The 13,057-nt window shown below is 36.7% G+C and overlaps 1 protein-coding gene across 1 annotated transcript; it reads right to left on the bottom strand.

Annotated features, from left to right (window-relative positions):
* Nucleotides 1–433: 433 nt before the first annotated feature.
* On the bottom strand, nucleotides 434–10,814 carry decr1 (2,4-dienoyl CoA reductase 1, mitochondrial). The gene is made up of 10 exons (XM_083547424.1): nucleotides 10,494–10,814; nucleotides 8,985–9,190; nucleotides 6,628–6,685; nucleotides 6,246–6,332; nucleotides 5,962–6,109; nucleotides 4,525–4,624; nucleotides 1,697–1,769; nucleotides 1,308–1,454; nucleotides 961–1,023; nucleotides 434–870 (listed from the first exon to the last, which is right to left on the bottom strand). Exons 1-10 carry the CDS (start codon nucleotides 10,557–10,559, stop codon nucleotides 811–813), a joined length of 1,008 nt encoding a protein of 335 aa, XP_083403550.1. The 5' UTR covers nucleotides 10,560–10,814; the 3' UTR covers nucleotides 434–810.
* Between the last annotated feature and the right edge of the window lie 2,243 nt (nucleotides 10,815–13,057).

The raw sequence follows: 13,057 nt of genomic DNA on the forward strand, positions 1-13,057 counted from the left end.
CTGTTTCTTGGGTGTTCTAATAATTATGCATTGTCAACAGTTCTCTATTAAGTAAAGCTGCATGAAAATTAAGAAGCATGTAACCATGTGTTAACATGATTTCTTGTGCTAATTTTACTTTAAACTTTTAGGTTTTCTTGTAAGAAATTCAAAGAAATAAATCAATAGCTCACAGCTTTCCTGTGCATCTGAAATGAACGATAAAACAATAAAAAAAAAAAAGAAGTGATTAACATGTTACTACTACCCAACCCTCCCCCCCCTTTTTTTTTTTAACAGTGAATGAACTGGCACTGACAAGCAATTAAAGTACCATATACTGTAGTATTACTAAACCCTAATATTCCATTGCTGAAAAGAAAATTGTATTAAGTTTCAGAATATGTACACATTTATTTGTAAATACTTTTGTAAATAAAAAACAACTAGTGGATTTCTTTTCTAGAAAATGTATTAAGTTGCTTATAGGAACAGTACATTTCAGTGTTTAAACCATCATTTCCAATGATACGATATAAAATTAAATACAATATGAACTACATTAATCTAGAGTGAATTGACATTTTGAAGAAAAAAAAAGGCTCAACAATCTGAGAATAAATTCTGTTTTTTTTTTTATCCCCCAATGACCACTTTTCTGCAAATACTCCAACTCGACCATATTGTTTTAATAAATGGCCATAGTGTATTGCTTATTGATCCTATTAGAATGTTCACATCATTTGTAAATTCTAAGTTAAAGAATTGCTGACCATCTTGATGAATTATATGAATCGCAAAGATGTTAGCAGTGAAATGGGTCATCTGCCATTAAGAACCCTTTGTGCTTCTGATCATGGCCTCCATCATAACCCACTGCTCTGGTGTGACCTGTCAGATCAAAATAAATAAATACACAGAAAGGCAAACACGAGAAAACAACAATTTAGAAATATTTAACAAATCTATTAAAAACCCTACCTTGATTAATGAATTGAACTCTCCAGCCATAAACACATATTCACCACCATCCATTCTGATAATCTAAAAGAAATGTACACACAAGATACAGGATCGCAAGAGTGACCTTCAGGACTGTGGGGTTTTACTATGACACATTGGCAACTGCAATATTGTCTACTTAAAGTGCACCCCTTCTCTGCCTCCCACAACTGTGTTTCCTGTCAGAGGGCACAGAAGATGGTAGTACTATGTATTTGGCTAGCTCATGCTGTAGCTGAAAGGGGAGAAGCCCTGAGGGAAGCTGTTATGTGAGCTGCAGTCTGAAGAGACAGCAGTTCTTTCCCACAAGGTCAGAGCATACTCACCGCACCCGATACCCAACTGGCATAGTCACTGCAGAGGTAGGCAGCCAGATTGGCAATCTCCCCTGGAGTACCAAGCCGACCCACTGGTATCCTTTCAATCATTGACTTCTCAAATATGCCTGTGGGGTCCAGGCGGCTGAAAGCACCCTTCAGAATTCATAAGAAAATATGTTAGCCTAAAATGCCACATCGTTTGGCAATCAAGACAGTTTGCAGATGACGGGAGATATAAAACTCTGCTTTATAAAAGAGCAATACAGAATTTAAAGGGGTACAAACGGTCAGTGAGACCTTCAAGAATCTGTATCAAATAATTTCCATCAGTGGGTGACTAATGGCTCAACTAAAAATTGCACAATTTCACATAAACATATTCTTGCATGCACTACCTTGGTTTTGATTGGCCCTGGCTGAATAACGTTAAATCTCATGCCATATCTTCCCCACTCTGCTGCCAGAGACCTGCAGATGCAAAAGAAAACAGCTTGAATAATCTTCAGCACCTCACATTCAAACAAACATGTTAACGCAACCACACACACACACAGCCATTATCTCCAGAATACCGTTCACTTTTCAAATAGACCATAAAGCAATAGTAGGTACGGAAAACAAATTTTATCAGGCTGCTTTAGGGGGTCAGGCCAAGGTAAACTGATCTATTTGTTTAAGCTGCTTTCTTAGACCGGGGAATCCAATCCACTGGATGTATGATGCTAGACAGGGTCTGAGGAAATAGGAGGCCAGTGCAATATAATTGTAAGATGAGAAAGATAACTGAAGAGTCCATTTGTTTGTTTTTTTTATCTCCTAGCTTTGGGACTATGAAGTTTAAGCAGACCAACAATACATTGGAGGTTTGCTTTCTCACTTGGTTTTAAACTACACTATATGGACAAAAGTTTGACCATAAGATTTGTATGCACTTTTTGAACATCCCATTTGATATTTAGTCCACATTTGCTGACATAATATCCTCCACGCTTATGGAAAAAAGCTCCACTAAAACATGTGGGTTTTGTAAGCGTGTGTTCATTCAGCCAAAAGGGTGTTGGTAAAGTCAGGCACTGATGTAGGGTGAGGACACCAACACTCCAATTCACCCCAAAAGTGTTCAATAAGGTTGAGGTCAGTGCTCTATTGCAGACCACTCAAGATCTACCGTCTCTAACCCATGTAAACCATATGTTAAAGGACTTTGCATTGTGCACAGGAGCACATGGACCATGTTTAAGTCTTGTAGTTCAAGTCAAGGGAGAATGAATTCTAGTATTAGGTGTATCAGTTGTCCTAATACTTTTGTCTATATAATGTGGTTGCATTCAATAATCCATATTATAAAATATGGTTTGAATCCATTTCTGGTTCTGCTCATGTCCAGCTGTCCAACATTTCCCACTCAAAAGAATATTTAGGAACTGGACCCCTGAAGCATTTAATATTCTGCATGGCTGCATGGAGACCACAGATTGGCATGTGGTACACTTGCAGCAGTGTCATCAAAGCAAGAGAGACGTCTAACAAACTGACAAGAAAAGCTGGACAGGTCATTGGGACCAATCTGGACTCCCTGGAATCAGGTTTCCAGGACAGGAAGCTGAGTAAAAGGCTACTCATTATGAACAAAGTCTCTCACTACCTTCATGAATACCTTATCATGCAGAGGAGCACTTTCAGCTCCAGACTAATCCAACCATGGGGCAACATGTCACTGTCAATTGTGTTCACTGTGTGTTGTTTGTCCTCTTGTCATTTTTTTTTTCTGTTTATTGTTTTGCTGCAACAAAATATTTTTTTTTTCTCTCTCACCTCAATCTAAATGTAACTTAAATCTAAAAGGACTGTCAGGCAGAGAAAGCAGATGCAATGATTAAGATCACTATTAATCACAGTGATATCCGCTCTGCCGCCAGTACACACGGGGTGGGGAAAATACCACAGCCATCAAAACAAGCACAGAATTCAACATTGGAGTGAAGGAGACTTTTTTTATAACGATAAAGTAATCCGAAAAGGGCTGATCATCATATTCTCTCTGGAAATGAAAATCTGAATAATCTATTACAGCATATATGACAAAGATAGTTTAAATATCTTTACATAATAAAGGCTGTTTAGCAAACTACAAGAGAACTGGATGTACTACTGAAAATGCATACATATGTGAATGTTCTCAGTAAGCCTTCAATTCATGATGTATTTGTATTCCATGGACACGAACTCAAAGAATCTTATTCAAGTAATTCAGCATTATCTTTTAGTTATGCACATGCTTTCTGAAGACAACCCGATTCAAAATTTCTAATAAAAAAAACCTACAAATTTTGTGTCTGATTATCCTAATAAACATATTGTGGCATTGTGACACATACTTAAAATGATACCAAATCAGGAAATGCTCGCTGGTTACTTTACCTACACAAATAATCTAGTTCCTGTGCTCATAGGTGTGAGCCATTCTCAACAGTTCATAGGTAAATATTAACCGCAATCGAGCCAATAAAAAGCCAACTACTCATTCTATGAATGTGCTGCTGTTTGGAAAATGACCCAGTCTTTCACAGGTCTTTAGATTTTTACAACACTATAAATAAATATACTGATGAAAAATTATCATTTGTTTGGTAGCATTCAATACCCAACTGTGTCATTTTTATACACAATTAAATGGGCATGACTATTTAAAGACCATTTGTAGCCTTTGATTTTAATTCTGAGACTCTATTCTCTTTTTTCACACATGCTGAATTACAATGTTAAAAATAGCAGTTCTCGCTATCAGACCCTACAGGGCACCACAATAAAAGGAACTAATAACTAACGACGGTGTGTGTACAGTGATAACATGACTTAATGAATAAGCTTTAAATACAACATAAGCTGCAAGTGATTTTATGGTTTAGATAAACCATAGAACATTGGATAGAATGGGAACTTATAAGCCTTCATTGCTGCATATTTAGTGCCAATGTATATAGGAAATGAGGGCATTCAATTAAAAGCTGGATGCAGACAAAAAGTGGATTGTAATGATAGAGTTTGTATGAAGGTTTAAACCGACACATTTTTAAGAGGTCTACACACACCAATACACTGTTTTGTTTATTCTTATGAATTATTTTGTACTACTTGTTGTTTACTACATTCTTATGCTATTTGGTTGTTAATGAAAGTATAAGGAAAAAGACATCAACATTACTTGAGATGGTTTACCTACTTGAACAGTGCCTCCACTCCTGCTTTAGCAGACGCACTGGGCACAACAAATCCAGATCCACTCTCAGCATAGATGGTAGTGATGGCCAGAAAAGCAGCACCTGAAAACACCAAATTCGCAAACACAAATTAAACAAAAGAAAGAAAAAAAAAAAAAAAGGATTGGATCAAAAGCAACAAATCAAATCCAAAGTATGCATCACTGGAACATGTTCCAGTATTCAAAAGCTGACCAGCAGAACAAACAAGTAACAGAGATTAGCAATTATTTTTAATAAGAAAATTGCATTTTCTATAATTCCAAGAAAGGAAAAGGTCAGAATAATCACACAGGGCTGTACCACTTTACCTGTACAAAAGATTTTAATCAAAATGTTCTGATCTGTTTTATTCTTGGATACTGAACTGATACACCTCTATCAACAACAAACAAAAAATTAAAGTGTATGATTATGGTGGCCTGTACTTATAGCAATAATTCTCACTATGCATCATACTGTAGGTAACCACAAACACAAGCAAGCTGTGTATTAAAATTAAAGTGATCTACATGTCCAGTTAGCCAAATTTCACTATTCCTGAATCCATGCAGTACCTATATACAAACATTTTCATGATAAAGCATATGTGTAATATGAAGTAGAATAATCACATATGGAACAGAACTGAGTAGGAACTGGTTGGCTGACAGCTGTTGATGCTACGCTGCTGGTGTCACTTATGTCTCCCTTTCAGTGCAATTTCTGTGTAATTAAAACAATTCTGCATAACTGCTCCCCTCACTGCCTTTCATAAGATTTGTTTTTCCTCATTTATTTAACATTTTTAATTACTGTTCCATGGGAGTCACTAGTGTGAATGCTGGTAGCAGAGATAATTGAGTTCTATTAACTTTTTTACTACTTTCTGCAATTTTTCAGCAATATCACAAGCTGCATTTGTTTTATTATATATTTCAATTACAATTTAAAGTAAATTAAACTGTTTTATGGACATGAAATATGTTTGTTTTCTTACATATGGTAAATATACAGTTAATTTGCTAATCTGTTAAGTAATAATAACATATGATCATAAAATGCATCTGTGAAGTGATAATAAAGATAAAAATTTTATCTTACACTGTAAGGGAATCACTGGCAGTGGAAATTAAGAATCTTTCATAAAATACTTTAAATCCCATAGCAGTATTTGTTATGTTTCATATTAATCATGGTTCTGCAAGAGCTTATAATAGTGGGGCCCTGATTATTTACTGCCATCTTGTGGTTGGATATTGCAATAAAAACAATTTTCAGAACGTTATAAATAGTGAAAAACTAGGTTGTGAATAATTAAAGTCCAGAGCAAGCTATAAACTTTGAGGAAGCAAACTAATTTGCATACACTATCAAGTTTGGCAACAACTTAATTATCTTAATGCAACAATAATTCTAACCTTTCTCAGCTTTGATTAAACGTTTCCCAATGTCCAGCGTGATGTAGGCTGTGCCATTCAGAACTATGTCTGTTATGGTTCTCCACGCGTTGGCAGAGAGCTTTTCAGAAGGAGAAATGAAATTCCCCGCAGCGTTGTTGATCACCACCTGAGTATGAAAGAGCATATGGTTCATAGGATTTTAAAACTTGTGTTCAACACTATTCACATTTTTGTTATAAAACTATTTTAAGTCTAAAACACAAAATTGATTGTCAGGCAAGGGACAAACTTTACAGACGTACATCTGGAAGCCCAACATCGTTGACCAGCTGGTCTACAGCAGCTTTTACAGAGCCCGGGTCCCTCACATCACACTGGACTGCATGAACCTGAAACATGCAGCATATTGTTTAGCATTACAGGTGCACAAATTCACTGATAAAAACTGTCCTTTTTTTTTTTTTACACAATTTAAAATAAAGCAGAAACAATGCAAATCACATAAAGTGCATGATTTTGAATGCAGAACAGGCTTATAAGACGAGAATCCGGGAAGGAAAAATACCCACTTCTAATCAGCACTGACACCCTCTGAGCAGGCCAATTACGGAAGTAAAAAATAATTAGCAACAAATGTAGATGAGGTCAATTCCTGTGTGTACTGCATTAATCTCAAGTTATTACCTTATTACCAGTCTGACGTGAGATTTCCTCAGCGGTTTGCTTCAGAACATCCAGTTTTCTACAATAAGAAAACGTTTCATTACATCAAGAAAAAAAACATATACATTGGGAATGTATGCCAAAAAGACATTATTTGGGTTAAAAGAGAATGGAAGTAAAATGGGCTGGTCAGCAAATTTACAATTCACTTTAATGAGATGGTTTTGTCAGCATTTTATAATAAAGTCATACATTAAATCGAGACAAAGGTTTGGATTTTGTAGTGAAGCTCTTAATTTAAATCGTAAATGTATAAAATGTACAACATTTTCTCCCCCTTCCTTATTATTATTCCCCCCCCAAAGATTGTTATCCAAAATGAGTAAAGATTATTATCCAAAATGTATCATTAAACGGGGGTTTTCCATATTTATTTTAATGCAACACTACTGTTAAGCTGGCCAGTTTATAAAAATCTGTATTATAATTGATGTTCTGAATCAAATGAAAGATTTTAGACAGTTCTGAAGATATATTTATGTCACATTGCCCATCATTCTTCACAACGAAATATAGTTCACACCCCCATGATTAAACTATACTACACACTAAATCTTGTAGATGTAGTGATATTTGGTATCATAGACAAGTTTCTCCCCATACAGTGATTTGACTGGTGATACTCTTCTGGGTGGTGGTTGTTAAGAATGCCCATCTGACCTGTTGATGTAGTAAAGCCTGGTGGCGAAATATGACTGATCAGCTGCCACCAGTGCTTAATTAGTAGCGTGTGTTTAGTGTGGGCAACATAGCGTTTGAATAGATGCCCTTTTCCTCTCCTGTGGATGAGAGATTTCCACAAAGTTGTTACATGCTTAAACTGGTACATTTATTATTTGGGCTGTTATGTTTTTTTTTATATATATATTGTTAGTTTCTCAAGCTTATGTTGCTTTGCAGATTAAAAACGTATCTTTTTAGCAAAGCCTACACATAACTTACATCTCACATCATCATCCAGAACATATGATCAAATGCACATTATTAACTTGTGCTGTTAATATCATAACAGCAGCTACGCTAATTTCTCTCCACTGCTTCTCTTTTTCTCCCCATCCCGAGGCATCCTGAGCTTTGGCCAGCCCCAGTTACGTCCCACCTCATGAAGATTATGGACCTTTAAAGAAGTAGATGCCGAACTCCCAAACATCCTGAACCATCTAGAGACGTACCAGTGCCAATTGGATCCCGCTACATGTGTGAAGTTTTGACATTGGTTTGACATTGGACCTCCTGGAGGGTTTAAAGGCTCTGGCATGGAGAAGCTGATGCTGGATCTGTGATGATCACAAATGTTGAGCTCAGAAGCTCCTAGTTTTATAACCATAAAGACTGTACAAGACTGTAGAAAGAACATTTACTTATATTCTTATACTCCAGTACTCATGTTAGTTCTCACTCTCCAGTGTTCTGTATTGTTGAAAGATTTATGATCACACTCTTGATGTCACCCAAATAAGGGTAGGTTCCCCTTTTGAGTCTGGTTCCTCTCAAGGTTTCTTCCTCATAACATCTAAAGGGAGTTTTTCCTTGCCACAGTCGCCACGGCTGCTCATCAGGGATAAATACACACCATTCAACTTAACTGTTGATTTCTGTAAAGCTGCTTTGAGACAATGTCTGTTGTGAAAAGCGCTATAGAAATAAACTTGACTGGATGTTTGCTATAAATGTCTAGGTTTATTAGACCTGTGATGTACTGTGATGTGTGCATATATAATTGGGATTATTCAAACATCATTTAATATGAATTTGTTACATTTAGCTAATTGTAATCTATTATGTGATGGTTTATGATTTTAACTGTTATTGATTTATAAAAATCTCTTTGTGCTTTCTTGTTTAATTGTTTACCTACCATGCAGCTCTATGGTTTGGCACCAAAAGCTGCTATTAAGAAATGATCATGGAATAAGAACAGGATATAATCATGTGTTTTAAAAGACACAACATTATAGTGCCACCTTTTGATAAGCAGCTTGATAAATATAATACTTGTACTGGTGGAGGATCAGTGGTTCTGGGTTTATGATCAGAAGGTTAGGTGCTCAAGCCCTAATACTTCCAAGGTGCAATTGTTGGTTGTGCGTTTGAGTAAGACCCTTTCTGCTTCAGGGGCACTATGTGACAAATAAACGCTTCTTTTTCTTTATTGCTGAAACACAATCCTGTAGAACATAGTGATACATCTTGATAGTACTTTCAGGTTATGCACTAAACAAGACATACACCAGCCCCTATGGCTTCCTGTGAAGCTAAAACATGCTGTAGATTGACAGAAATATGTCAAGAAACTGGTGAATAAGTGCATCACTGACCTGCTGGCTATCACACACTGTGCCCCGAGGGCAGATAGAGTAGTGGCCATGCCTTTACCCAGACCTGTACCTCCTCCTGTGATGAAGGCCACTTTGTTTTGAAAAGTCCCAGGTGGAAGCATCACCCCTTCCGTTTGAGGAAAGAATCCTGCCTGAGGCAAAGAAGGGCTGTTTTGCCACAAAGCCTTCGTCCCATTTCCAAAGAACTGTTAGAAAGAAAGTAAAATGCCATATCCATATCAAGCAGCAGTAGAAATTAAATTTTACCTAGTTTGCAACTGTTTGAAGCTATATAAAAGTTCATCTTTATTTACTTTAAATAAAAAAATGCATATATTCCCTTTGAAAAGAGAAGCCCAAACTAGGGCACATGGCCAACGTTTTTGTCAGTTATGACATATATGAGAAAAGTACAAAACAAACAAACAAACCAAAAATAAATAAATAAAGGGGGCGCTATTGGCACAGATCTTTATTTGTAACATAACATTTTAATATTTTTCGTTTTGTTTTTTAGCTGCAAAACCGTTGCCAGTACCTCCCATTGCGAGCAGACCTTCAGTCTGATCAACCTGAAGTAGTGGAAACTGACTTGTAATAACTTACATAATATCCTGACTTTGTCAAAAAGTCTGCTTCAGCCAATTTAAAAAAAACTTTTGAAAACTAAGGAGCGGCTTCATTGGCGATCAGTGAATAGCTGAAATATCCTGTTCCTTTCTTCTTTCTGGACATGCTTGATTCATCCTGACACCCTACCTCTGGATGGAGTTCTGTTCAACTGAAGACTGCTCGCTGCTGCTGAAGAGAGTTCCCCATGAACAGTCTAAAGATCCTTGAGGTTACTGTGGAGCATTAATCTCAAGAACCTTGTAGATGGATTTGGTCTGTAATTTATATAAACAGTCTTCTACAATGGCTTAGGACTACAATCACCATAGATTTAGCGTTCAAGTCGCAATCAGTGAACAGTTAAATGGACATTTCTTGCTACCCAGATGAGGATGGGTTCTATTTTACATCTGGTTCCATTCAAGGTTTCTTTCTAGTCCCATCTCAGGAAGTTTTTCCCTTGTCACTGTCACAACCGGCTCGCTCATTAGGTACAAACTCATAAGTGATAAGCTTTTATAAAAATGTAATTCAGCTGTATTTGGCAACTTTATTGTACTATAAATTGAATTGTTTCTTAATGCTTAATGTTTATTAGAATAGAACTTTTAAAATGCATTAGTTAAGCAGAGAACAGTAATGTTTTCTATTTATTTCTAAATATTATCATATCACACATGAAGGGAACTATAGCCACTTTAATTGTAATATAATGTTTATATAATGCAACAGTTAATTACAGCCCACAAACAAGCTTCATTTATTGCCCTTCATTTGAGAAAGTTTGGGCGCCTCTGCTTCAGAGAAGTTCAGTGTCATGATTATCGACAGCAAGCCTTTAAATCTATTATGTTACAATAAATAAATAAATACAATCTGTCAGAATGCTCCTCTTACCCGGGTGGAAGATAAACATGTCCATAGAGATTTCTGTGCATATGAAAACCTCGAGCACAGCGCCATATTCTCCAACCCAAACAACTTCAAGTGTACCAGTTCATATAGAGAATAAAACCAAAATTCAACCTCTTTATATTATTTCACATAAAGACGGTGACAAATTCTTTAAAACAGAACACGATTTAAAAGAAAACTATAATCATAACTATTCTTAAACATAGTTGTATGTTTATAATCGTGATGTATATATATATATATATTTTTTTTTTTTCCTGCTACATATATGCGCAAATCTTGCACTATGTTGATGCACTAAAACACTGTAAAGGGGCGTGGAATGATATAAGTAAGCACCACTGACATTGAGCAAGCGGCGCTGTTTTTACGCAAACACCTTCTAGAAACGTGCAGTGCACTATACAGGGTAAAAATAAGAGTCCCCATGTGCACAAGTCACATTCTGCTGTCTGTGATTCAGCTGCTTTTTCTTGATAAAAGCTACAGCGCGGCAGTTAACATTAATTTTATATAAGTATAAAATATATATCTAAAAAAAAAAAAAAAAAAAAAAAAAATTATATATATATATATATATATATATATATATATATATATATATATATATATATATATATATATATATATATATATATATATATATATATATATATATCTGTCTGTCTGTATACCTAAATCTGCCATGTATATGTGGCTCTTCCGAAAAAAAAATGGTTACCACAAAGTTAGAAGCGCATGCATTTTAAACAACATTAAGTAAATATTTCATTACATATGTATCTTTACATAATTACTCACACAGAAGATTTGAAATTAATGTATCTCTTAGTGATGTGGGGAATATAAATCTATGTTTTTATTTGGCTAATGTACACTGAACAATATTATAAATGCAACACTTTTGTTTTTGCCCCAATTTTTCATGAGCTGAACTCGAAGATCTAAGACTTTTTCTATGTACACAAAAGGCCTATTTCTCTCAAATATTGTTCACAAATCTATCAGAATCTGTGTTAGTGAGCACTTCTTCTTTGCCGAGATAATCCATCCACCTCACAGGTGTGGCATATCAAGCATGATTATTGCACAGGTGTGCCTCAGGCTGGCCACAATAAAAGGCCACTCTAAAATGTGGAGTTTTATCACACAGCACAATGTCACAAATGTCGCAAGTTTGAGGGAGCGTGCGATCGGCATGCTGACTGCAGGAATGTCCACCAGAAAGGGTGCCCGTGAATTAAAAGGTTATTTCTCTACCATAAGCCATCTCCAAAGGCGTTTCAGAGAATTTGGCAGTACATCCAACCGGCCTCATAACCTGAGACTACGTGTAACCACACAAGCCCAGGACCTGCACATCCAGCATCTTCACCTCCAAGATTGTCTGAGACCAACCACCCGAACAGCTGCTGCAACAATCGGTTTCCATAACCAAAGAATTTCTGCTCAAACTGTCAGAACCCTTCTCAGAAAAGCTCATCTGCATGCTTGTCCTCCTCATCGGTCTCGGCCTGACTGCAGTTTGTCGTCGTAACCGACTTGAGTGGGCAAATGCTCACATTCAATGTCGTCTGGCACTTTTAAGAGGTGTTCTCTTCACGGATATCTCCCGGTTTTCACTGTACAGGGCAGATGGCAGACAGCGTGTATGGCATTGTGTGGGTTGTGACAACGAACACAGGTGCCTTTATTTTTTTTACAGTGCCTTTACAGAGATACCGTGACGAGATCCCGAGGCCCATTGTTGTGCCATTCTACGACCATCACCTCCTGTTGCAGCATGATAATACACGGCCCCATGTTGCAAGGATCTATACACAATTCCTGGAAGCTGAAAACATTCAGTTTTTGCATGGCCAGCATACTCAAAAGGATATGTCACCCAATGAGCAGGTTTGGAATGCTCTGGATCGGCGTATACAACAGCGTGTTCCAGTTCCTGCCAATATCCAGCAACTTCACACAGCCATTGAAGAGGAGTGGACCAACATTCCACAGGCCACTATCAACAAACTGATCAACTCTATGCGAAGGATATGTGTTGCACTGCGTGAGGCAAATGGTGGTCACACCAGATACTGACTGGTTTTCAGACCCCCAATTCAGTAAAACTGCACATTTTTGAGTGGACTTTTATAGTGGCCAGCCTAAGGCACACCTGGGCAATGATCATGCTGTCTAATCAACATCTATGCCACACCTGTGAGGTGGATGGATTATCTCGGCAAAGGAGAAGTGCTCACTAACACCGATTTAGACAGATTTGTGAGAGAAATAGGCCTTTTGTGTACAAAGAAAGTCCTAGATCTTTGAGTTCAGCTCATAAAAGATGAGGCCAAAAACAAAAGTTTTATTTATATTATTGTTCAGTGTATCTACGTTAGTGAAATGTTTACTGTGGCTGTTATATTGGTTCGGTGTCTATTTTTTTTCTATTTCTTTCTGTTTGTCCACAACATAGCATAATCGTCAGTACAACGGTTTTTGTTTGCTTGTTTGTTTTTGTTTTTTATTATGTTGTGCAGTATTAAACTAAAGTTGAG

The sequence above is a fragment of the Silurus aristotelis genome (genome assembly GCF_946808225.1).
Source record: "Silurus aristotelis genome assembly, chromosome: 1".
NCBI lineage: Eukaryota > Metazoa > Chordata > Actinopteri > Siluriformes > Siluridae > Silurus > Silurus aristotelis.